Raw genomic sequence first — 27,500 nt, 5'->3', positions numbered from 1 at the left:
CATTTCTTTTGTGGAATAGATTTCGCAGATGCTCTTTTAAGAAAAGCATATCAGTGACAGCGTTTGAGCGCATCATCAATTTGTCAACAAACAACCTTATGCCAACCCTTTTTTAACCCGGTCGACGCCAAGCTTGCCATCAAGCTCTATTACGCTCTGATGGATGCGTCAACAGAGAGTGGGCATCATATGTTACTTAGCCCCCCTCCCTCTCCTCACTCTCGACACCACCGAAGCCATTTATTTTCATTTTCACCACACGTAAAAGGGAAAGCAAATGGCGAAGCGAAAAGAAAAACAACAACTCACTGGCGGTCACCACACGAGCGATCCTGCGATACCATCCATCAGGACGAGTCAACCGATGAAGACAAACGCACACACAGCGCCACAACACTGTCGCTTTCGTCCCCATGCCCCGTGGCCGTCTGCCGTTGCACCCCTAATCTATGCCAAATGCCGCTTCCAAACGCAGACAGGACACATTGAACGGACGGAGGACGGACGGAACGGAACGGAGGCACCGTGGCTTCATTTCACGGGCACGGGCACGGACATTTTATTTGTGTCCCCTAAGGCCATTGCCCGTACCCTTGTATCGATTCAACAAATACGTTTGCTCACCCCCACCCGGTGGGCAGGAAGGGTGGTGCCCGGGGGGGGGGGGGGTGAGAGGATCTTAGACCGAACGAAAAACGAGGCTAAGGTGACCAAGGTCCTTATCCTTGCGGGCGCGCGTCTTAAAAGGCCACATCGGTTTGCTCAATTATTTATTCCTCGCGACCATAACCTCCTCCCAGCAGCGGCAGTAGCAGCAGCAGCAGCAGCGATCGTGGATAGCAGAGAGGTAAAAAAGAAGAAGAAGACATTCATAATAATAGAACCGCTTGTGGTGTGGCAGCATGCCCTCGTGGTTTAGTTTGTTGTTTCTTGTTTAACCAACAAATAAATTGGAAACTAAAGCATCAACTCCTCTCAAGCGAGTCTGTAGTTGTGGTTGTTTTTTGGTCGCGCCCTACTTAATAGGCACAAACTTTGCCCGCATTTCCAGGTACTTAGTTAAGATGGTTAAGCTTCACCATTTTTTGGGCTCTTCAAACAAGTGCAGTTACTGAGGAGCCTATTTTATGACCCAGCGAATCATCGTGGCGTCCGCAAACCGTAACCTAAACCGCCTTGCTTTACCCTAGACCAAAACCAACGAACCTTACGGACGGAAAGCACGGAGTTCACAAAGTGAGAGTGGGCTGAGTGGCCTTAAGCACCAAAATAGAATTCAAAATGAGATGAGGCTGGTGAATTATTCAGCTGCGTTCCTAGCGGAAGATGCTTCCTTCGAAACCCACCGCCGGGCGGGCTGGTACGTCGACTTGACCTACGGATTGATATTACTTTGCCGACAGGGATTCCTGGGCCACCCGAGAAGAGTACTAATCATCTCATTTCCGTCACTGATTTGGATCGTTACATTGCTGATGACCTTTTGCCAGCATACTCAGAACAGACGATTACGTACGAGCGCTGCTCGACGCTCAAAGTCAAAGTTGAAGGCTTGTTATCCAGTGAAACAACGTGATGACGGCCGATTAGATCAGAAAATGGAATATGACGAATTAGCAGATCATTCGAAAGGTTCAAAGCTTCTATTCCGGATTCAACTCTTTAGAGGAATGAGCCTGCGGGAAGGAACCATAATCGGAAACGCATAAACTTCCTGGCAGATGGCTTGTTAATTACCATCATCCCGGTTCGTTTTTGACGCTCATTCCCATTTCGTCTCTGCGTCCGCTGCCCGTGGACTCGAGCAGTCATTTGATAAACTCCGATAGTGTCGTCCAGCCATTTGCCAACCCGGGGGGAAATTGCTTTGCTTCCGGTGCCACCGTCACGAATCTGCCACTGGCAATCCCCCCAGCGTGCACGGCGTCTACCGAGGTTGAATATTAATGTCCGGACGGACGCTGGCAGTCGAATGGATGTGTGAGCAAATGAAACGAGCAGCAGCAGCAGCAGCAACAGTGCAAATGTCCGAGATAGTGTAATGATTTCTTCATTAAACTTCGGCCATGCCACACTACACCACCGTACAGTACTGGACGGCTATCGGACGACGGAATCGTTCCTTCCACCTTCCGGCATAATCAGAACGAACGGAATGGCTAGGGTGGTCCCGTGTTTCGTGAACGGTCACGTAAACCCATCAACAGGTCCGAGGACGATCGTAAACGCACCAAACCCAGGGCGATCCTTCCTTGCTCCTCCTCCTCCTTCGCAGACGACATTGATCGACACGCAAAGCCCGAATCCGACCGCCCGCCCGTCCGTCCGTGACGAGCGAATGGAGGTAATGGTTCGTCATGTCGCTGTCTCGGCTCGCTGAGTGACGGGAATCTTAATGACCAGCGCACGCAAATGCAACGTTTGACGTGTCCCTGTCGCGCTCGGGACAGCCGGCGAATTCGGCGTTCGTTCTGAGGTCCGCGCACCACCCGTCCGGATATTCTGAGAAGTTCCCAAAAAGGTCGCTTCCTTTTGGTACATCCTTGGAAATTCGGGCCACCCGGAACCGGTTCTCCGAGTCCTCCAGTTGCTTATCGAATAATGTGCGCCACCCACCGCACGTCAAGGAGTTGAGCGTGGATGTTGGCACTGGCTCAACTACACCGTACGCTGTGCTCCTTGTTAAGCAAAGCTTCATGGTTATTTCAGCGGCAGCCTGAAGGTCTGGGTGCCCGAGAGTACCTGTTACTCACAAAATGTTAAACATCGTCGACGAGGGAAATAGTTGTAGCGATATAGATTTATGCTCTGCTTGCGCGTTTACAACGTTCAAGCATGCAGACAATATGGAAAATTTCTCGAAAAATTGGCAAATTCATTGGAAAGTTGGAGTTCTCCAGCACCAATTTCATTCACTGTCTGTCAAATGATTCGTAGGGAAATGGTTTCTACCCCAGATCGTCCGAGTAACTTTCTCGGTAAAATGGAAATTATAACAAATCGGAATGTAACGTAGTAAAGGGAAAAAAAGAGGAAACCCCAGAAGAACGACACCCATCAGAAGGTCGTTTCTATACCCGAAGTGAACGAATGAAGGTGCTATTTGTTGGCTGTCATGCAAAATAACAATTATGTTTTCCATTTCCTTGGGTACCGGATTTCCATTTTCGGTACTTTGGAGGAAAACGAACTCGAAAAGTAATACTGTGCCGATTCAATCGTCTGCAATGTACTACCCAGTATTCGCGGTTATAACCAAACACCCAAAAGCTGGTGGAAGTAATAATTTGCCTTACCACACTCGGCACGTCCTATCTTGGGGTAGCTTTTCCCCGGATTCGACGCTATGCCATTGCCACTGAACGGTGATTATAGGCCAATGTTACAGCTCTGAGCTCCAACAGCTCGGAATCAATATACGCGGAGGCTCCCTTTCCACTCGTGCGTTCCTTATCCGGTTGTTTCGGTTTCGCTCTCTTTTTCTCTCTCTCTCTCCCTTTTTTGCATGAATGGAAAAAAGAACGAAAAAGGCGCTAGAAATCGCCAATGGAAAAAAAAACGAGACAAACAAATGGACAACAAATGTGGCCAACGGCAACGGAACCGAAAGGAGCGACAAGTTTCGCAAACCTTACCACCTTGTTCCCGCCCATTCGGTAGGCCGGAGGGAACTCCAGGGCGCTCCGGAATGGCAAAAGCCGCGAGGCCGACCTATCGAATACGCTAAGCCAAGGTCCAAGTGTTGAATAATTAAATAAGTCAATTAGTATTGAAAATTGATACCGCCTTGGACTCCGCCACACCCTCGACACTCTTCTCTTGCTGGTGACCCTGCTGCTGCTGCTGCTGCTGCTGAGTGGCACCATTCGGCCCAGTAGCGCGATCCATGGCGCCGTTTGCACCCGAAGGATGTACTCGTGGAGTTGAGTTGGGTTTGAGAAGGTGTTGGAAGGAAATTGTGGCCTCCTAGGGCAGCTGGAGCGGATAGCAGAGAAAGCACTGTTTGCTGTCACTTCACGTTGGGGCTTCTCAGTGGCACCGGCAGTAACCTCAACCACCCCGCACCCCTCCTTGGGAGGTTACGGCCTTCAGATTTTCGATCCATCTATTTACGCCCGGCTCGCGATGGATTCCGTGAAGGAAAGGAAAAACCTAAGCCATCGACCACAATGTCGGCACGCGGAAAACCACCAACGAGTGTGGGTTGCATTTGCGCCCACATTGGTATGCTCTGTGTTGTGGTGAGCTCACTTCGCGGAATGTGCGGGTACGTGTGTTTGCCATTTACTGATTTTCCCACCCCAAACCGCAGGAACACCAAACGATTGGCACACTGTTGCAGTTTAATCCAGCATTTCTTTTCTCATAGAATGTTAAATCTAAAGAGAATTCAGTTCTAGTAGCAAGATCAACTTGGGAGCGGCATATTATTATTTAAAGTATTAATTTTAAAAAGTCTAAACGTTGTGTTAAGCGTTTTATAAAAATATTTCATCCCTTTGTACTGCACAATACAAATACGTGATCATTCTTCGTCAATTCTCAAAATGGAACATCTCGGCTGTCGGTTCTTTAAAATTTCCGCCGACACAACAATAATGTTACGCGACACTCGGAAAAACCACTTCTGGTAGGATCCTCCCCCTTATGATTCGCTTGCCAAAATCTGTCAGCCTTTGCAAACACCCTATCCTCCTCCTTGCTATCGCAACATGATTCTTCTTCGGTTACCCAGCGGTTACAGAAAAAGGACGAGCATTTCGGGGAGAAGATTTGCATCCGGCACGGAAAAGGAATTTGACAGCAACACGTAAGTTGAGGCCAGGGCATGCCTTCGATGTTATTCCACCTTCGCACCGCTGGTGGTGGTGGTGGGTGCTTTTGTGGGTATTTTGCATAAATTGCACTATTTTATGTGGTTCACAATTGCGCGTGGTACATGGATTCCTTTGACATTCTTTCCAATCCCGGCGTGTCACCTACATATTTTTGGCAGCAACAGAGCGCTGTGCCTTTGTGTATTATTAATTCCAGAGAATTATAAATGTATGATACTTCACTGACGCCTTAACAAAGAAGTGAATTGAGGTACTTTTAGCCAATTGGTTGCTAGTTTGAGATGGATGCGCTATGTGGTTCCGTGCTCGCTCGAAATTATTCGTAAAAGTAGAAAAGAAATTCAAAGTCATCCAGGATGATAACTGTCAATGTCACACTCCTGAATACGATAAGCATAAGGTAATGATTGCTCCATGATACACAAACACGTTAGACGATGGGTAGTTACCATGTAGTAGAAAATGAGATTTTTTCGAATGGTTATAGTCTAACCTAAGATGCTCATAGCAATCGTATCCTTTCACTTCTGTCGTTCTAGCATATTGTCACTGCAACACATCCAAGGAAGTGGAAAGTTGCGAGAGACAACACATTTCCTGGTTTCTCTCCTTCTATCCCCTAGTAAGATCGTCTAAAGTGCATACCATGCTTGCCATCATCCAATCCTTCTAGGGATTCTATGTAGAGCTACGAGAAAACATACGAGAAGAAACAATACGAGCGCTACAAAGTCATGCTTGTTATTTCAACGAAATGGAAAATACCGTCGTTATCTCCTCGAGGGCAAGAATGCTTTCTCGTGATATGCAAGCGAGCAAATCTAATAAAGGTTGGTTTGCTGGTTTGTGGCAGCATAATTTCAATTTGAATGCGTTGCGCGATGAAAACAATTTTGTTTTTAAATTTTGCGCAAAATGGAACCATTTTGAACTACGAACGACGTATATGTGCAATCGTTGGCAGTCTGAAAAGCAACCCAAATATGCCCTCAGCTACCCACTCCTCCAGTGTTCAATCGATAATCCGCCAGATAGACACATCCTGTATTGCCTGCAAAGGGAAAGGGATGTTCGGGAGGGTGCGGGGTAGATAGAAGAGTAAACACTTAGCAACGAATTTGTTACTTCGCAGAACTTTGTCGACCGGGTGATAATGGGGTGCAATGCGTTTGTGTTTCTGCGGGAGCGATGAGCGTTCTCGCTTCCTCTCTCACCTCACCGCACCACGAGACCGACAACCCTTGAAGTCGAGAGCGACCACTTTTCATTTCTTCACCCCCCCCCCCCCTCTCCTAATGCCGTGCTTCCCATCCACGGAGGCTAATGGGAAAAGGACAAACATTTCGTTTATTTTTCATCGTTAAGTATTGCCGCTATGTTGGCCAAAGTTCACCGAAGTAACACCCAAGCCCATGTTCGGTGGGCGTAAAAAGGATAACAAACGATTGCTTCCAACATATTAGCTGCAGCATAGGAGAATCCTGAAGAACAAGGCGAGGAAAGGGGCGACGTAAGGTTTGAGGAAAATGAAATAACCGAACCCAAAAATAAACTTTCCAAACTACCGGTGGTGGTTTGTGCCGCAAATGCTCTCGCAGCAAAAGGTATCCGCATCGCTCCGACCCCAAAATCACTTTCAGCAGGAAGCCTACCGGAAGCGAGCACCACAACGCAACCACTACCCTTGGATCCTGTTGCTGCTGCTGCTGCTGCTGCGGTACTGTGTGAGTGTGTCGAAGGGTTCCGATGAGGAATGAAACATCAAATTAGATTTATTGTAGACTATCAATTTTTTATCTTCCTTCGGGCGGGATTACAAGGTAAGCTGGCGCATCCCAACGCCAAACAGGCCTTGACAGCACCGCCCCTAAGTCTCCTTCCAGGCATTTTCGGTGTCTAGCGAATGTACAACAAGCGCGGTCTCGACAACGCACGGTGTCTGTAATGTGAAACGATATTTTGCTCGCTCGCAGGCATTTCGTGTAGTGTTGGAGTGCGTGGTATATGACACCTATGCATGAAATGGCCGATGACTGGGCCAAAGGGAGAAAGTTTACTTCCCCACCACGTAAGGTGCCACCTCCTCAATCCCTTCCGCTGCCCCGATACACGATGAATTCTATTAACAAAGTTAGTTTAATTACTCTTACGGGGGCTCTTCAAATTGATTATTAAATTATTCTCCGCATTGCAGCGATGCGGCGTAGGTGGCGAAGTGGCAAGATGTGAAGTTTATTCTTTTGGACATACATGTTCCCTGCCGGAGCATAATTGCCCGACGAGTGTGTACAATGCTGCCCCTGCTTTGATTCTGCTGAAGCAGGTTACACGGGGGGGGGGGGGGGGGGGCAATAGCAATTTATCAGCAATTTTCTCATCAATTAGAAGGGGCAGGAAAATATGCGTCAAGGTAGGTTAAACTTTGTCCAATCAAGGCAGAAGCTCCAAATTGGTTCACCGACGGGAGATGGTTTACAAATTGTGATAAATCCCTTGAATCATTAACAGTTCAAATGACGCATGCGATTTTAGTGTTCTTTTTTGGTAAACAACTTTTCTTAATAGCTCAATTAAATAACACATTTGCATCAATCAAAAATGGAGATTAATATACGATGCTTTAACATCAGCTTATAGTGAAAACTTATAAAAGATATTACCCATTTCCTTTCACTGGGCAAAACACTCCTTTGTTATGAGAATGATTATCGAGCGAATCCAAGGAGATGAGTTGTACTTTTCACCTCTTGCATCCGTACCAGAGAGAGACAGCTGCTAATTAAAATTTATAGCATTAGCTAGAGATGCAAATTGCTTTCGTGATAGTCGCGGAAGCGGAAGCGGTGAACAAATACCACCACAGCTGCGCCCAAGACCAGTTGTCTTGCTCAAAATGAACGATAGTAGTTTTAGAAGAGTCGGAGGGTGGGGTAGATTTTTTTCGCTTTTACATTATCCGCGTTTTAAATGCGCCTGCTACGTAAGTAGTAAAAATATGGAAAGGCACCATTGAAACAGTAGCACAAGCAGATACAGGGGCAAACAAGTTCACAATGGTGTAAGCTGTTTCTTTTAAAATTTTGTCCCGCAATGTTATGTCATTATCGACATTGCTTCCTTTTTCCCTCCGTACAAAAGGTGAATCCTTCCTTCAACACACTCTCTCTTCGTTCATCCGAACGCACCAGGTTTCACAGATAAAGGTCACAACATAACCTCACACAGACAAACACCCACAAACACGCATCCACAGCACACTGCGGCACTAAAGGGGAAGCGCATAGCCGTTCTGTGAACGTGCTTCAATTTAATTAAATTAAACGTGACCCTGGTGCAGGACAGAGCTGCACTGCAACATCGTAGGGCCAGCACCAAGGATCGCTACTGGGCAACCACAGAACGTACGCCATTTTTTTCCCTCCAAACCAACCCACTTCTGTATTGCACGGACTCAATAGCATTCGGAGTAGCCGATCGATCGAGTATAATCGACACAGGACTATGACGTCGAGTAACAGAAGCCGAGGATGAGATAAAGCATTCGCAGCATGAAACATGAAAGGAACGCTGCATTCGATCGAGCTCCAATAATGGCCAAGAGTTTGCACGATGTCACTCCGAAATCCCCATCTCGCTGTCACTCGTAGTCCCTCCGTCTCGGTGCTCACCAAAAAAAACGATACAGAACACAGAACTTTCTCTGTCCGTTTGCTCAGCTTCTCAAACACCAAAAGAAAACCACGGGGTGGAAACAGTGGGGATGTTTTTGTTTTTGCTTTTCCCACACGAGCCACGTTCTTCTTCTGCACTCAAAGCACTTAAAGAGTTCTATTCCGATCCACTTGCCGCACACCAACCTTCCACAAGCAACTCGTTAGCGGGAGATGTGACATTTCGAAGAATGCTGGATCCATTCCAGCTCGTTTTCGAGATAGACAAAGTCAAAGGAACGTCATGTCCTTTCCCATCAAGGCTACACGAGCAACTGAACAGCACTGCATCCACTCATTTCAGCAAGCTACTGGGCGGAGGACGCCTTGCTGCCTGCTGCTACAACAACATGATCGTCAACCACAGTCTTCTCCTCAGCAAGATCTCATCATCGTCCTCACTTCATCATCGAAGCGTTCCAACCAGCCAGCCAGTCCTTTAAACTATCATCGACCCGAATCGGAGGGAGAAATGGTGCCACGTAGCATCAAGCAGAAGGGCGAGACGAATCGACTCGGTGGTTTGAGAAAAGGTTCACTTCTGGCCCGGTTCAGGTATCGGTCTCTATGCGTGGCAGGCAGCTTCTCAGCATCACAACCGGAGTAGTACGCACGGCTTTGAAGTGTAGTGAAGGGGCAGTTCAAGCCCGCACGGACCATTTCACGAAACGTCACCCAACGTTGTCAGCTGTCGCTTGTGTTCGAAACGTTTGACGATCGGTTCACGGACAAAGCATCACCACCGCTTGAGAAGTGAAACCCGCGAACTAGCACTAAGCTGAGTTGGTAACATTCCAGGACAGAACAGTCAGACGACACTCACTCTTACACTCAGTGGCACCTGCACAATCCTGATGAGAACTCAGGAGCCAGTCACTCAATTCGCTTTCACGCTAGAAAGGACGCTAGAAAGGCAGCTGGTTGAAACGAGACGAATTTACGATAGCACAACGGCCAATGATGATGATGATGATGATGACGATGATGTGACGATGTTTTTGGCCTCTCTCCTCTTTACCCACAAGCCTTTCTGCAGCTAGGATGCTGTTGCTTTTAAGGCCGAACCGACGCGCAGAAATAAATGCTAATCTTTTGAAGCCACATGACGCAAAATGCACTCTCGCGTGGCAGTGTTAGCGATCATCAGGAATTAGATTAAGTTTTATCCATACAGCAGGTCTTTTGGAAAACTTTGATAGCGTGATAAAGGACACCCATTTGTATAACAATATTCAAATAAACATTTTGGACAAGAAGTTTTCAAAATCGTGTAAATATCCTTTAGAATGGATACATTTGGCAGGACATTGATTAATAGTCACAGCAGGTGCTAACATCATTTTGGTCCACAAAAGAGAAAGAGCATTAATTGATGTTCATTAGAGCAATGTTGTGTTTAGACAAACAAAACACTTGCTCACAGGATCATAATTCAATTTACATATAGAAGCTGCTAGAGAAAACATTATATGCTCACACTATGCAGCAAAATTGTTGGAACGCTAACCAAACTGCCGTGTGTTTACTTTTGCTCGATGCTCGACCGAGAGCGAGCGTTCATGGAACATGGCACACGGTTTTTGTTCACCCAGCAAACATCATTACCGTCGTTGCACATAAACGGTAGATGGCACGGTAAACCACGGAATGAGCAAACCATCGTAAGTCACCAGGCGAGATGAGAGAGCACTGCACCTTCGGCACTCGCGACGGGTACCCTTCCTTTTCATTTACCAAAGTACCTTCGCCTCTGCAACAATGCAAACCGCGTGGGAAACTCCCTCTGGAGAAGGTTGCGAAGCGTGGATTTGAAGATTAAATTATGCTTTCAAAGCACTCGACAGCAAAGAAAACAGAGCAAGAAAAATCACAAGCCGACGGGACCGGCCCTTTCTTGTCTTTCCTATCTTGATTTCCGGTTCACAGCCTCGCTCTGCTGCAACTTATTATGCAGTCCGAAAACTATGCAAAGTTAACGCTTCAGATTTCAAAGTGATGATGCTAGTGATGAGTGTGTGTTGCGCCATAGTTTTCACATTCGTTCGAGAAGAATGTTTTTAAACACTTTAACTCGTCGCAAACACTGCACATTGATGCGCTTTTGAGAGTGGCAAATTTTGCTTTCGAACTGACCTCCGGTGGCCATTAACAGTCATTTCTGAACTCGTTTAAAATGAGATTATGCAGAGTAGTTTCAGCCTCGTTAGATTTCTCATTTGAAGTTGATCAAATGAGCTGCGATCAATCGAATCGTTAACTGTTATTGAACTGGCCAAGGTGAGCTACATAGATTCAATTAGTTTAACCAAGATTCCGGAAGAAAAACGAAAATTTTTAATTAGAGGCTTTTTCTGTAGTGATCTTAAGCCTCAATAATGCACAATCGTTGTTCAGTTGTGTTAACAGATCATAAATAATACAAAAAAAATACAAAAAAAATCGTGAGCTACTAGGCGCCTCCATTGCCGTAAATCTACCTCATTAATCGTCAATGGCACTCGGAGCTTACGAACAACCAATCGGAAAAGCATCAATAATCCCTTCTCTTTAACTACTTCACGGTCCGGTGAAGCCTTAGCCTTGTCGAGGCGATAGATATCCCGTTTTTCCGACGATGGAGACGCCTTTTTTTCACACATAAAGGCACCGACGAGCCGCATGTGTTTAATTCAGTGAAAGTTAACGATTCGATTGATCGCTGGTCACCACAGACACTCTCGATACGCGCACGCACAGCTCAGACAACTCAATATGCTTCCGTCAATTGTGCAAGACCGTTGAACAGCCACGGCATACCGATGCACTTCCAGCGTCACTATCAACCCGATACCCCATTAACCGTCGCCAGTAACCGTGGCACCGACCACCTTCTCCAAACTCCAACACAGAGCCTGAGTAACCTCGGGGAGTGGGAATATCACGAGCAAAGCGAACGGACGAAGCGAGCGAACGACCGGAGCGAACGAACACGCCACGCCAGCAACAGTGCTAAACCAGAACTGTGCCACCGGCGAGCGTCTCTGGTGAGCGCAACCCAAACCCCGGTAGGTCGTGGGACTCGTGTCGCGCGGTTTACGCTTCTATGGGTTGGCCCTGCCGTGCCCTGCCCTGCCCGGCCCCCTTTCCAGTACCAACAGCACCAGCAACAGCAGCCTGTGGCACAACGTTGGCGCGCGCGAATGAGCCCCACGAGCAACGTCATCAACGGTGACGGTGCTCTACCTCCACTAATCCTTTCCTGGCTCTCGGGCTCGGTGACTGACTCCGGTGTTATCCCGGTGTGACTACTATCACCTCCCGACGTTCGCCACGCCACACCACGTTGCCTTTAGTTTTGCTTTTTAACTTTTCGCGTATTGGTGTGCTCGATGATGACGCGCTGGTGACGATGATGATGACGATGGTTACCTGCCAACCGGCAACGCCAGGTCACACCACCAGGCCGGACGGGTATTTATACATACACGTCGGTGCAGAGATCAATACCAGCGCGTCGGGATGGATTTGTAATTTTATGAAAATCGATTCCCCAGTGTCCTGTCGTCGGTTGTGGATGACTCCATGCCAAACGATTCGCCATTTTGCCCGACTGTGCAACGGGTTTGCAGTACAGTATTTATTGTCGTAAGCATTAATAATTAAAAAGCATAATCTTTCCAATCGTTATTGCCTTAAAAATGGCCACTAAAAAACGCACGGGGGCGTACACTTGGCGTACTTTGTAACGGCCATTATGAGTGGCCTCCGTACGGCATAAGCTTAGCTTTAGATTCTTTTCCTTTGGTCGTGTTTACCGCGAGGTTTAAAAACATTTATCGTTCTCGCGCGTTTCTCTATGGTTTCCACCGGCGCACATTGTACAGGATACCAAGCAACGATATTTGGTTTTTGGTCGCCACCTCACTTCATCCTCTCTTTCAGCGCGCTTTGGGAGGATTATAAAGGAAAACGAATGACGTTTAGCAGCAATGTGAAACCGGGAAACCGGGAAATGGTTGTGCGAGCTTCTGTTTTATTTTTCAACGCTGCAAATTATCCTTCCTTTGCCCTCATACCGGCGCTAGGGAAATTGCTTTCTCCATTGCGTTGCATGGTTTTCTTTTTCAGTTTTTGTTCAATGGTTACTCATTAACGTGGCTCTTTTACCATCGCACAAACCTTCCTGCGCATGGAAAAATAAGAGCTGTTTCTCGCTAATGCACAAACACAAGTTGGCGTTAGATTTTCTTGAACACAAACCACAATCAGCACCGAATACGATTGGCAATGATGAATATTCACCAATGTTTCCGGTAAATCCTTCGTCCAATTAAACACCTTATCTGCTTTGGCCACTTGATGTAAATCCCTGTAAAGCACCGCTGGCGGCGTGACCACATTCTGCAGAAGGATTGTCAACGGTTTTACGTTTTTTTCCTTTTCAAACATTCCCACGGAGGAGCTCTCGTGCTAGTGACCTTGCACCACCCCAGGGCGCACCGTTATTGGCAGGAAGTGAACGTGGAGAGGAAGTCAATAAAATATTGCCGCGAGGATAGATGGATGGATGGATGGTGGGACCATGAATATAGCTTCCGAGGGGAGGGAGAGGCAGAAAAATTTATAGAAATATCCAAATTGGCCACGAAGAATTTCTTCTTGTGATTTCCATAATTTTTCACCGAACCGCGTTAACGGTGAAGGGTTGTCCACGGGCGGGAGGGGGGGGGGGGGGGGGGGGAGGCGTCGTAGGAGCTACGTAGCAAGGTTTCCTCTTTCTTTACTTCGGCGGCAACATAATACGGTCTAATTTACATTTTTATCCCCAAATTTACCATAAAAGTAATTATCCTTCTTCAAGAAGCGATGGGATGTCCCTGTTCGAGGGGCCGCGTAGAATTCGATTCTATTCGTGCCGTGACACCATTTTCCCCAAGGATGTTTTTCTGGAGTTTTTACTCCATTTATCCAGTAGCTTCAGTACTACTTGATATCATAATTGATTGGATAAAACTAGGTAACATGTTTAATTCATTATTTTAAGTAATTTTCAAGAATCGTAAGAACCTATCAACGCATTATCTGAAAGTAATTTTTTTCTAAATTTCATATGTAAAGAAAATTGTAAAAAAGATAATAGTTTTCCCAAACCGTTAACCTCAACCGGTGGCCAATTTTAGTAAACTCTTGTCCGAATAATGGAAACGTGATCCAAGAAGGAAGGTGCCGTAACGAGCTAGTGAGAAAATCATTCCAAAGCAGGAAGTCATCCATCCAACCGACTCAGACTCAGGGGTTCAAGTTTGGTAAGGTGCCTCACCACCCCATCACCAGCTTTCCCCAAAAAAAACCAAGAGGTAGCACATAACGGTAACTGGAAAGCGGACTTCTTTTTCGTCCGTTTTCATTTCGTTCGTTCCTCGGTAAGCTGCTACTCCGGCTGACGAGCTGAAAGGTATGGGAAAAAATGAACGATTTCCTTCCCATAATAGGGGTTTTCCAGCTCGAGTGCAACCCATTGACAAGTTCGCACACACACACACACTAACACACTGTGCTGTGGTGTGGCAGCATCCTATTTTTTTTTTTTTGGGTTAGTCCAGTTGCGAGTCCATCTAACGCTTGATGCAAGAGAGTATAGTGGCGTCGTGGTAGCGACAATAGAAAGCAATTTCCCAATAAGATCATTCCCGGTGACGGTGTGATAGTGTGAAGGGAAAGGGGAAAATTTATGGAAAAGGAAAATACCGGAAGGTTATCGTCCATAGGAGCCCCGCATTCGAAAAGGACAGTAATTATTGGTTATAACCTTACGCCAAATAACCGATGGTGTAGAAGTCCCGAAAAGGGTTAAATGGATGAAAATCTATCGAAAAGCATTAGTATTCTAACATTCTTTTCACTTTGTGTACCATGTTTTTTAAAGAGGTTGATCATTTTTACAAATAATGCATGGAGAGTCTCAAGATATTAAAGTACTTACGCAAATAATCCATTCCTTTCGATCAAATATGTCACTCACCTGAAAGTAGAGATAATGGAGCACTTCAATGAATCTGGGAATAGACAAACAATAGTTTAAAGGCAACACTACGTTGCTAGAAAAATCAATTCTCTATTGTGTCTTCACTCACAGAGGCCACGGTTTAAAGCAATCGTATTCCATCATCCAACCAACCTTCCGGAATCGCGTGGACCACACCACAATGGCCAACCTGGGTACATTTATTTATTCCACGCGTGTTGCCAACACAATCGGAAACATTTATTCCACCCGTTATTCCGCTTCCCACTTCTACTACTGGCTCGAGCTTTGTATGTTGTAGCAGGCGCTGTTGCGCAAATCATATCAAAATCAAAGCACAACAATACCGATTTTTCATGCCAGCTACAAGAGCTACCGAGCAAAGTACTCCTTCCTTTACAAGTCCTTGGCCACAATTGGGTTTGGTTCTTAACGAACTTTTCGCTTATTTATGTGGTTCTTGTACTAGCCGTGCTCTCATCGCAACGCACCGTGCCTGACCGCACCGCGTTCTTAATGCGTTAGTTGGCCTCCGAGGGTTCGAAGGTTTCCTGGGGAGCTTGGAGTTTTGGATTAACAAAAAAAAAAAAAGAATCCTTCTCAATCCTTTCGCGGGCTCGCGAGCAAGCGACTGGAGCTGCGAGTTACGCCCCCGCGGCCAAGTCGTTTTGTTTTATGTTCATCACGCAGTAAATGTGAAGCGAAGCTGAGGCAAGCAAAAGAACATCAAACAAGGTCGAGGAGGGGCGGACCACCACTGTTATGAGAGTGGTTTATAACACTCCACGGTTCGGTCTACTCGACGACGCTGAAGTGTGTGAATATTGCTGCCGGCGATCCGCGGACCGCACGGTTACGCAGCTGGTGGGCTTGGCTTGATCCGCCGTCACTGTCGGTGTGAGTCGGTTCTCGCACAACTCGCACAGCACTGGCTGGCAATCGTAGTAATCCCACCACGGACCTAGGCGAGCTTTTCGCATTAAACTCGTTCCAGTACATGGATTTTCGTTCGGTAGCGTGCCTCCCTTTCCTTCCCCCGAACGGTTGAATCTTGGGTTGCGAAGGGAGAATATTAACATTCGGGGAACGTTTTTCCTCCAGTTTTTTTTTTTGTAATGTCCATCCGTCAGTCAATTTTCTACTCTCGGCTCGGTCGTCTACTCCGAGCGCACTCGTCATGGATTGTGGGCTGTCGTTGATGGCAGTAGGGACAGTGGCAGTGGCAGGTTGTGGTTTATTTTTGTCGAAATCGAATTGGTAGTCCCGAATTTGCATATACGTGTCCCTTGTGTGGTCGTTGCTTTCAGAACACGCACGTGATACGCTCCCGTGTACGCGATGATCGCGATGAAACGCAAACAACTGAGCTTCCTGATAAATTGGAAGCCAGAGGGATTAGCATACTAGCGATTAAGTGTTTGCTGTTATGATTTATCGAGTGCACTTGAGTCTATTTATGAGATAGAGATGTGTATCGCCCTCACGCCACCGCGAGAGAGCAGAAATCATTAAACGCTATCGCAGCGATGAAATTACATCCCTTCCTCCCTTGTATCAGGCGATTGCAATTTCTCCAAAAATCATCCAACCAGATATCCTCGCTTCGCGACACACTCCACACTTGATGAGTGTGGCCTCGAGCAACCGCGGTCGCAACACAATTTAAGGCCCATAAAAACATGCTCAGCCAGTAATCCGGAAATGGATTTTAAGCCTGAGAGGTCGCACTTCAAAAACAGCGCTCTCCGCGTACTCTCTGCACGCACGCACGCGTGGACACACAAGTGGATCCACGATTGAGAGGCGCCTGTTTTCATCCTCTCCGGGCACAAACAAACAAACAAACAAACCGCGAGCGAAGCATGGGGATGTAAAGCCAAAGGGAAGGCGCTATGAAAGCATATCAATTCAGCCATAACATGGTTGTAGCTCGCGGATCAACAGTCGATCGGTATCGTGCGCGGATCGGCTGATGAATTTCCAATTTCCGGCCCGCCCTTTTGGGAAAGGCGTGGTGTTTTTCCGAAAAACCAATCGTAAAGGTTAATCCGATCAAATCGAGGGAAAAATGGTGGCTTATGCATCGCTCAACCGGGGTGTATTCTGCTTTCTTCCATTATCTGTTCATCCCTTCTTTTTTTACCAGCCACGCCATCATTCAGCACGCAACATCATTTTGAGCAAACACATCCCTAACGCAAATGGCATGCGAAACATTCAATTAACCGGCTCTAGGGTTGCGCCAAACGAATTTAAAATCCAACCAGCAAAGCATAACCGACGCCAAGCAACATCGCAGAACAGTGTACAGCGGCAACCGCGCTAGGGTCATTGTCCTGCATGGAAACGTCGCCCAGCGAGACGGTTTCGTTGCAGCATTTCGTGACCAGCTGCAGCTACCCAACACGCTACGGTCAAATTACTTCAAGCGGTCTGCTATTTGCGGTCGATATGTAATTATGCGTCAATTAAAGGATTCCTGGCACCAGCAGCGATTTCCATTATATTTAAAATGACCACAAATAGCAGTCCTTTCGATCGTATTATAGACATTTTGGGGGGGGGGAAATCGTTTTAATGCATATTTCGGCAAGTAAAGTCAGGACAAGGGGGGTGGGAAATTACTTTAAACCCGTGGCAAGGGCTGGATGGAGCAACAGGTTGCCGTAAGGATATGAAGCTCTATGAGTGCTGCAGCTATAAAATGAGTTATCCATGAGCGAGAGAGGTGGAACTCACGTCGACGGGTGGAAAAGCTTTGGGTCTCCATTTTCCATAATGGAAAAGCTTTTCCCAACGAACTACGTCCTGCACAGTGTGCCCTACACTACACCAGAGGACACTAGTTTGATCCTTTTTGTGATTTTCTTTTCCTTACTTTTCCCTAGGAAAACACTTAACACTTTTTATGACCTAACCGTAGTACCGGGCGGTTCTTTGGGCGTGACTTGCCTGTTTGCTTCCACTACAAACATTACTTCGCCTGACAGGCTGACACACTGCAGCTGCCTTCGAAGCCAAGCCCGCCAAACAGACCGAGCGCCGAGTACTATAAAGCTACTAATTACCATTGGCATTGACCCAGTTGTGGTGCTCGTCGTCGTCGTCGGCGTTCCTTAGTTCGATTTTCTTCGAGCGACCACACAAAACTCCCTTCGATCGCCACGCAAACCGTTGCCAAGTTCGTGACCAAACCGATAGAAGCCGCCAAGTTGCTGGGGGTTCGGCATGTATTCCTTGTTTTTTGTTTTATTTTGAAGGAGGGCGCTGCATTCGCTGCTCTTTTAAACTTACTGGCTTGCTTGTGGTTACTTTGCTCGAAGCGAAGAACGAAACATATTTTTAGCTCGTCGCAATCTCTCGCGCAATCATCATCTATAATTGCTTCGACGAATATTTGCCACTCAATTAATTATGAGCATTTTGGCACGTGGATTGAGTGGTTGCGACGGATTCGATGAGAGACTCGCAGACTGATACCGTTACCGTGCTGCTACCACAAGAAGTACAACCATGACCTGCCCTTCAAAATGCTAGTCCCTGACAACAACAACGCGGTAGTATAAGTTGGTTAGCAAAATTGTAACATTCGTAACGACGACAACAGTACGATTCTACCAATACCAGTGCACCTGGAAAATCTTCCACCGATTGGCTTGCGCATTGCGTAACCATATTGTCAGCCCCCTTAACCTTGCCCAGTGGCAACTAAAAATAAATTATTGAACGCGACTCGGCAGGAGCGACCGTGGGGTCCTCGCAGTAACCGACGACCACACCTGCATCGCTGCGCCCAGATCGCTCGTGCGTGCGTCAGTGATGCAACGTGACTGTGACCGTGCCCTCTAGCGAAATGTGCCACCCCTCCTGGTTCCTGTGGAAATGCCAGTCCATCACTTGTCATATGTTTCGATCCAACTGTCATCCACTTTGCGGCATGAGATGCTATGATGCTAGCCCGCCATACGCCACGCCTCGCCAAGCAGACGCTCTGCTAGTACCTCTTGTTGCCTGAATTGCGCTGTCCATCCATCAGAGTAAATACTATTATTTTCAAAACATTCTCACTGCCGAGGAGTGGTCATATGTGGCGCACTTTAGGTTGTTAAAGAGGTAAACAAACTTCCGAAAATCAGATAACATATGTAGCTGCGCGTGCCACTAACACTCTGACCAGTCACTTATCGCTTCTCATTGAATGCATCGATGTTGTAAATCAAGATATGTCCAGCAATCCAGCATTGTGTCGTTATTGAAAACAACAGTCATCAGTCTCTGTTTGGCTGATAAAAATGATGGATCGGAATTGGTGATGTTTATCGAAAGAAAAAGGGACATAGGTTAATCCTCCTGAATTCATTTTGTTGCCACCAGCTCGGGATTAGCGATGGAATAAAAGAAGTATCATAAAATGGTCATGTTTTTAGTGCAATCCAGTAGCACTCGCAACACTAACCAACAGAATTGCTCGGTTGTACGAAGCATCTGCTGGCAAGCATTCTGTTATGGCAAAACAAACGGACTAAACGTGTCCGCCCGCTTCGATCGACTTAAGCGGCAGTACAAGTGGTCGTGTCCATTGTGCCGCACAAGCGTCCCATTACGGGCCATCATTATTCTTCAACATTGTCCTTGAAGGGGAAGGGGTTGAGCTGTACCAAGCGCACTAGAGTAAACGCTGGACACTGCTGCATTTAACGACTTTACGATCTACCATCACCGAGAGAGCTGAGTGTGTTTCTGCGTGGTTCTTCCGGTGGCTGGTAATGTAGCGGAGTGTACTGCCATGTAGAATCGATTTGAAAACAACGCCACACTGTGTCGACAAGCACATGTGTTATCGAGGGGCACATGTGTTTACATTTTGTTGGGAAAATGGTGAAGGTCATTAAAGAATGATGCCATCGAACGGCCATCGAGGAAGAGAATGATCGCATAAGTGCTTTAGTCATGCTTATGCTCTAAACTAAAATGCTTAAAAATCCACATAAACAGAGTTTAAAATTCAAATCGAAGCAGAACCCGAGCCCTGAACCAACTCTGCATGATGCAGTCGTCAACAAGTGAGGTAAAAAGCGAAATAAAAACCAACCGCTATTTTGATAGGCCGCTGTCATAATTCTTTTTCCGCCGTGCTCTATTTTCTGGCAATGCAACCGGTGGTGTACAGTTGAGCGCTGAATAGTTAGCGTTAGAAAAACTAACGTTCGGTTGTTGTTTTTGGGTGGAAAGCAGAATCAACAAATGGCTGTAGGAAGTGAATCGTAAATTCGAGCCGCCGCAGCGGAACACTCGAAATGGAATGCATAAAACATAGGAAGGAAGTCGCCGAATAAATCCTTTCATACACATTCTATTCACAAAAGTTATGGTAATTGAATCGATTGGAATTCAAGAGGAAATGTACGAATACAGACCCTAAAAGAAAAAGTTCTACTTAAATCGCAAAGCTAACGCTGCTTCACACAACAGAGAGGTCAACACCCATAGCCATCGATAGAACCGTTTGTAGTCTTTAAGAGCAAATAATATTCCTCCTAAACACGCCCTACACCATTCTCTTATGCTCTGATGAAGATTAATTTCATACCCAGGGCACTCTAGGCGACTCCTTTTTGATCTTCTTGGTCGAACCTTAGGAAACCTTGGAAAGCGACGTCACCCAGCCAAACGAATCACTTTAATTCGTTCGATCCACGCGATCTTTTATTAATTGGCGGCATGTTTGTTTTCGTCACACAAAGCGCGTCCCATCATCGTGCGTGGCACTAAAGATGATGACGATGATGATGGCATACACGCCCGCTTCCCCATGCAGGTCCACCTCCTACTCCTCCTCCTTGGCAGATCTAGATCAAATCAGCAAATCGCCGGCCTAGGCTGTGACAATGGCTGTGAGAATGGTCCATCAGGCTATTTAATTAACAATAATGAAATAACGCGCCCGACAGATGAATGACTCGCCCCAAAGTCAACAGCCCCCAATGTGCTACACTGGGCTGCAAAATAGTAGCAACATTCGGTATGCTACTAGAAACGATTTCATATAAGGTGTTGCTCCGAATAAATTGTGAAGAAATTTCTAAAACTTTTACTATGCCTTTTTTTAGAGAATTCCAAAAAGAGATCCTCCATTAGTTAATTCTTCATTGTCCACCAATGTAGCGTCACACTGTATGATGGGACTGTTTGTTCTAATAATACCATTTATGGCTCCCCCATAGATAGCAAGCGTAGATAAAAAAAAGGTTGGCTTTTGCCTTGTGTCATAGACCAGCATAACCCTACATCAAGCGAGAAGTCCCAATCGCCATCCTCGTCATCATCGACTTCGCGGCACTCCCTCCCCCTTTGCCTATGCATTGCGTTTTCTGGTACAACTCCATTTAGATGATACCAATTCTATTGAGACCAATCAACGGACATGCACAACCCCGCGTTCGATCGCTTTCCGATTCCACCACTGTGTCACACATCTTTATTAGCGGAATGCGAGCAACCAAACGAAGGAATGGAGGGTTGGGAGCACACACTCGCTTGCCAATCGTCTATTTCAATTCGCGGCTTCCGACGCGCCGACGGTGGAGAAAAAGATGACATTTAGAGACTAATTTGTTAACTTCTACCAACCGAGACCGTGCGAACGTCAGACCGATGGTCTTCCGAATGGCAACCAAATTCGTCGAAGCACGTCCAGCCAGCTCGCTGGCCCCCCAGAGAGGAAACATATATATTTAACTTCCTTTGGCCGGTGGTCGCGCTAAAATATGACGCTGGACAGCCGCGAAACAGCGCGCGCGCGTTCAATTCAAGGCAACGCAAGCGAGCAAATAACATCGCGCGAGAACGAAGGAATAAAATAGGCAACTGAATAATTCATAGCAAGCGTGTTTCTCCCAACAACGTAAAGGTGTAGGTCGTAAAGCAGGCATAGCGGCAGCGAGGAAAATGGTTGGCAAGGCATAGAATATGACGATGGAAATGTGTATGTGGAAATCCTTTTTGACTCCTTTTGCAAGATGCTCAGGAGTGCTTTCCATGGAAAACAGAATATTTTCCTTATACGCGACGTCGCGACGCTCACACAAAAAAAGCCTGACGGAATTCGGCAATAAATCATGACCGAGAGAGGCCGATAATGAGATTGAGGCTAGGGCATCTAGCACCTTCCGTAAAATAATCATCAACAAACCGCGCACTTACCTTGCTGTTGCTTTTCACTCTCCAGAAGTTTCCCCGTGATGGCGGCCTCTTCGTCGGGAGCCGCCACCGGTTCCGTTTTCGTGACCTTGAATCGCTCAGACATCATGTTCGGCTAAGAAAATGCTGGGGGGAGGAAAGCACTCTGTTCCCTCCGGCTGGCAGCAGTGACGTCGCCGTTCGTTCCTCTTTCGTTGCAAACCGCCGCGGAATCGATGCTCCAGCCCCAAAGGCAGCTCTGCCCCGTGGACGGGGCGGGATTTTTCCGGAATGGTTTAAGGACACGGCACACTACGACCGAACGCGAACAGTACTCGACGGAGCGCACGGAATGCTCACATGAAAGGCGAACCACAGAGCACAGAATAGGAACACCGCTGCGGCACCACTGGAGACCACCAACTGCTCACCTATCCCGTGGTGGCGGAGCTAACGGTATCGCAATGATCTCGCCTCACTTTTCCGCACAACCACACCACACAACACTTTTTACTGCCACAAACTCCCGGCGCGGCGCACACTTTCTTCGCCTGTTTGTTTGTGGGGTACCGCGACTGTTCGTTGACGGAATAACGACTGCAACCGAGTTTTCACCGTCGACGAAAAATGTTTCCACCGAATGGGAGATGTTCTCGTTACTTAGAAGGACGTCTGGAAGAAAACACCAACCACCGTCGATTACTTGTACGGGTAAAATGATCAAATTTCGCGTCAATGGTTACTACTCATAAAGCATAGTAACGCATGAAGCCCACTTGATGCGGAGGAAATACGATTTGTGCGCCAAAAAAGGGACTGTACTGGTGGTGCATTGCAGGCAAGCAGGTTCGCGATTGGTATGTTCCAACGTACGGCAAAGTCAAGAGGAAAGCTGATGTAACCGAGGCCGCTCCTTAGAGATTGATATGTTGTTTTCCTCGCACGGGGGACCCCGTATCTATCCTGCATAATCCAGAGTCTTAAGGGAAGGGAATTAAATCGAATCCGGCACTAAGCCTTCACTTTAATCCGTAGGATTTACTTCGATTTTAGCGCTACCACGTGCATGAGGTGTTGTCGATGATTGCAACTTTGAATTTCCTCTTCGTTTTTTTTTCTTTCTAGAACTTTCTGGCACGTTGTGATCCAACTTTATGCAGAAATAAAGCAACAAAACCAACACCATAAATGAACAAAAAGCGACACTTCAAGGTCCACGAGATACAGCGAAGTGCCTGGAACAGATCTCGGTAAAGACAATGACGATGGTCGTTTTGTAATTACCATACACCACCACGATGGCACACTCGAAAGCGGAAAATTCTGCATCAAATTAAGCAGTAAACGGTGGTCGAAAAAAACAAACGCCTATCACGGCGTGACTAGAAAAGCGAAAGATATGCCGCAACACCTCAACGCCGCACATGCAACGATCTTGAAGCGACAGCACAGACTGAAAACCTGTCTCACGGTACCGGCTCACGGTCGGGGCAGTTCCGTCCAGTTCAGGGACGCTAAGATTGCTGCTGCTGTCGATAAGAAATCAAGAGTCGCACGAGCACCGGTGTCTGGTGCGGCGTGTGAGTAACCCCGAACCCCAAATCTCGAAAAGGGAGGGGGCTGCACGAGGTTCATAAACGTTATCAGTGATAGCAACGCCCAACGGTTGCCGGTTTCCACCGCTACGGATCCCACCGATCTCCGTCTGCAGATTCGTGTAAATGTCGGTAAAAAAAACTGGGCCACCGTGGGTGAGCCCGAAGAGATAAGGAAAGGCCGAGAGACCCTGGTGAGGTTGCACGTCGGGCGTAAAATCACCGAAAATACCTTTAGACCTTCACGGCTGGTGTACTTCCTAATCTGGCCAAGGAAAAAAAAAATTACCGCACCAAGAAACACAATAAACGTGCACATACACATCTGGTGCGACCGGGAGGCTTCAGTGGTTGAGTGAAATTTGATATTTCTCTTCCTGCGACCGAGGCTCCTGTCACACTGGCGTCGACACACCCAGTGCGCCAGGCTTTAAAATCGATGCTCATTAAGACAAGATGGATTAGGGTGGCTTACGGTTGCGGTTTGTTTATTGATCTATTTTCTTCGGCAAGGAGATTATATCCATTTATTTTTGCTCGCGGTTATCGCATAAATTATGCAACGGTATCGCCTTTGGGCCGCTCCCGATAGCCTAGGGTCAGTTGTGATTTCATAATGTGGTCAACTGTTGATCGATGATCCATTTTTTTGGTGTTTTTTTTAGCACAACTATGTGTTAGAAGGTTAGATGTATCCAAATCAGTTGGCCTAATATCGTAACAGTAAAATGGATTTATTCGCCTAACTTTCTACAGTAAATTGATATTTTTAATAAGTTTTTGTGATAATACGCTTCGAAATAATAATAAATGATAAAAAAAAATGTTGCAATAAAATTCGTAAAAACTCCAACATTATATCTTGGACCACGTGGACTGCCACATCACAACCACTGGGAGAAGCGAACCATTCGCGTCGTCTACATATCGATTCCGACAATAAACATCATCACCTCGGTGCACAGAACGCCCGCCTGCGGCCAGGGGCAATTGGCAATTTGGATCAACTGGCAATTGAAAACGGATGCGATCGCTGTCATCATCGACATCGGTGGGTGCGGGGGAGGGATGTCGTCAGCAGTCGCTGGAACCTCCCAAACTCCCGGCCTCGCCACTGTCAGCACGATAAGAACGCTTTTTGATTGAGTAGTGCAGCGTAGACACTGTTTCGGCGTGTGGGATGGTCCTCCCGGTCCCCTCCCCCGGGGTTGCACGGATGGCTCGGATTTTTATAGCGACAATTGAACGAACGACTCCATCGAGCACTGGAAATAGCTTCCGAAATGGAGGCCACTCGCCTCGTGTGTGTTTGCGCGCCGCCGCAAAGAGTTATGGCATTTCAATTAGAAACAGAGCGACCGGACGGGTGGAAGAATTGAAGGGTGTGTGTATCGGCGATCAATGATCGGCGTTATTAAATGGACATTTTCCAGCCCTCCAGCTCGGGTGTACGTTATTCTGTTCGGTTTGATGGTCAACATCATCACGCAACGGCAATGCTATAACCTACACCAATGTTATCGTCGCTGGTTTAAGTAGTTATCTCCATTTTTCGTTTCCCTTGCGCTCGTGACTCGACGCCGACGTCAACAACCTGCTCCGGCGAAGTGTATTAGGCGATAGAGGGGGGGGGGGGGGGGCCTGGTGGTGGATAATCGATGGATGCGGGGGTGCGAGATTACTATTTTATTCGACGCTAGACCTCTTTGGTTAATGAAATGACAGAAGCCATTTTCTGGCCGAGTAAACATGATGGCACACGGTGCTGAGTAGCAAATCATTATTTATTATCAATTATCGTAATTTCATAATGCATCATTCATCAAAAGAACGAGTACTGCTCCTTGTCTGGAGCAGCATATTGAGGGAAACAGCAGAAGTTTCTACTTTTGCTCAGATTCAATTGAAGGAAAATCGCACAATCCACTCGATTTTCCTTTGAGGCGTAGCTAAATTTAAACCTTGAATATCCAAACACCTCCACCGGTTATCCGATTCACATCCATCTGCACCTTGCCGGTTCTGTTTACCGTTCGCGTAACCATCTTCCTGTTCCGATTCGTGGCGCACTTCGATTGCAACGCCACCTTCAATCCAAACAGTTTGATTAAGGAAAAACATTCCTGCCCGGACTGATCTACGGTCTCCGATCGTTGGCACGTCGTTTAGCAGTCTACCTATGATTTATGCTTCTTTGATTGATCCGCTTAAAACCGCATCAATCGAGAATCAACATAAACACACAGCTCTCTTCAAATCTCCTCGAAAGGTCTCGAGTTTCGATTCCGCTCGTCAGCGATCGTCCGATTCATTCGATCTCGGCACTTGGTTCGGGCACCCTTGGCATGAAAAATCACGGCGGATGCGCGGAAACGCACCATCGCCACGATACCCTCCGTTTTCTGGGTCAAGTGCATCAGACCAGCCAGGCCGAACGCAGTGTTTGGCAGCGTTTTTCGCGATCACTCGCACGATCGTCGCCCATGGTTGAGTAGCGCAGCGACGGAGAGCGCCATTTTAGTTGCTTTCTATTGGCGTCGCTCGTCGCTTACGAATCGCGAACCGATCGAACCGTATCCATACATTTATGATGCACTTCGCAGTCAGTACAGTAGCGACTGCTTGCAGTAGAGGCTTTCCTTTAGCAATCTCGGTATGGCTTGAGACATTAGTATACATTCAACTATAAATTTACTATTAAACACGCAGAGTACTCTCACACTCGCAGTATGAATCTTGATCAATAGAATACCGATCAATCAATAGAATAACTTTTTTTCTACTCTCACAAAGTAGCTGCACTCAAATGGGCCTCTCCAGACGAATTGTTTACTAACACGATATGATCACAATAATCGCACCGACAACACGCTTCAGTGACGCGACACTCACTCTCAATGGACTCGTCAGGGATGAATGGACACCGCGCCGGTTTAACAGATCATTTAATTTACACACTGCTGGAGCTGGAGATAAATTTCCATTCCAGCAAGCATTAATAGGAATGAGAATGGCAGTAAGATAATCGCAGAAAAAAAACCCCGTTCGCTAACGATCCTCTCGATGGAACCATCCACATGATACTGATCGCTTGCAGCAACATGCAGCCCCTCATTCCACTGTTCAACGGGGGAAGGGGCTGCTTCTTCTCATATCAAATTGCTTTCAATTAATTGTCGTTAAACGGCACTCAATAGTGGCACTCGGTTTGTTCACTTCGGTATCGTACGCACGCACGATATATCACGCACGCTTGGTCTCGGTCGCTTGTGATGATGAGAGTGCGTTACCCCCCCCCCCGGGCACGGGCAATGGTGACGTATTATTCGCCCGTTCTAAGGCGTTTCCCGCGGTCGGCGTGGACGATGTTGTTTTGTTGTGCTGCAGATAGCGGCGCTTTGCCGTTCACCGATAACATTGTCCATCGCGGCGTGGCGTATGAGTCACGGATGCAAAACAGCCGGAATGGTGTCACACCAGTCCCCGGTGGACGTTTCCCAAAAACCGAGCAACAACAGAGAGCCATCGGCAATATTTTCTTTAATAATGCTCTTTGGCGAACGAGCGCGTGCCAGTGATAATGTACTCCGGTTAACGATGGGGTCGAGAATGAGAGCAAGCAATCCGATCATTGTGCTGCACTGCCACCCTCTGATAAGCGCCGTGTGGCCACAGCTCGCTTGATACATTTCATTTTGCATGTTTGTTCAGCTTGGCTAGTTGGCTCGCTGGCTGGCCGGGAATCGAAGGCAAACGCACCTGTAGCTCGTCTGTTTAGTGTCGTTGTTCGATAATGCGTAGCCGATCGATTGGAACGCCAGTAAGGTCACTGTGGTGTGGTGCTGGTGCTTGTGGCCGGAATGAATTAATGCCAGAACCACCGTCGCGAGTGTACTGGAGCAGGAGGAATATCGATTTTGGTCACACGCAACCGAATGCTATAGCGTATCACGTCTGTGTCTGCCAGCCAGCCGGAGGACATCGTGATGAAGTCCATCACACATACTGCGCACACACGCGACACAAACACACAATTATACTGCGGCATCGTTACCGTTAAACCATCAACTGGAAGTCACCATTTTCAGGGAAATGCACCCCCGGAAAATCACGTGTTTGACCGGAAGTGAGTACGAAAGTACAACAGTTAGTTTCCCGCCACCCCGAAGAACGC

General features: G+C 47.0%; 1 protein-coding gene across 9 annotated transcripts in view; it reads right to left on the bottom strand.

Annotated features, from left to right (window-relative positions):
• The window catches only part of LOC126577770 (solute carrier family 12 member 4), a 108,712-nt gene that overhangs the window by 81,043 nt on the left and 169 nt on the right, over positions 1 to 27,500 (bottom strand). For 2 of the 9 annotated variants that reach the window (XM_050239694.1, XM_050239700.1), the window contains exon 1: positions 11,345 to 11,490. Coding sequence is in view for 3 of the 9 variants with exons in the window: in XM_050239701.1 (XP_050095658.1) it covers positions 21,756 to 21,861 (106 nt within the window). In the remaining 6 variants the exon portion in view is untranslated. Of the gene's footprint in view, positions 1 to 11,282; positions 11,524 to 21,755; positions 22,404 to 26,218; positions 26,323 to 27,500 lie in introns of those variants that run through there. The other 7 variants (XM_050239701.1, XM_050239691.1, XM_050239692.1 and 4 more) reach the window with 7 other exon arrangements.

Source organism: Anopheles aquasalis, chromosome 3, assembly GCF_943734665.1.
Source record: "Anopheles aquasalis chromosome 3, idAnoAquaMG_Q_19, whole genome shotgun sequence".
In the NCBI taxonomy this organism is placed as follows: domain Eukaryota; kingdom Metazoa; phylum Arthropoda; class Insecta; order Diptera; family Culicidae; genus Anopheles; species Anopheles aquasalis.
The sequence above is the reverse complement of the archived record's forward strand: the minus strand, read 5'-3'. Positions and strand labels throughout refer to the sequence as shown.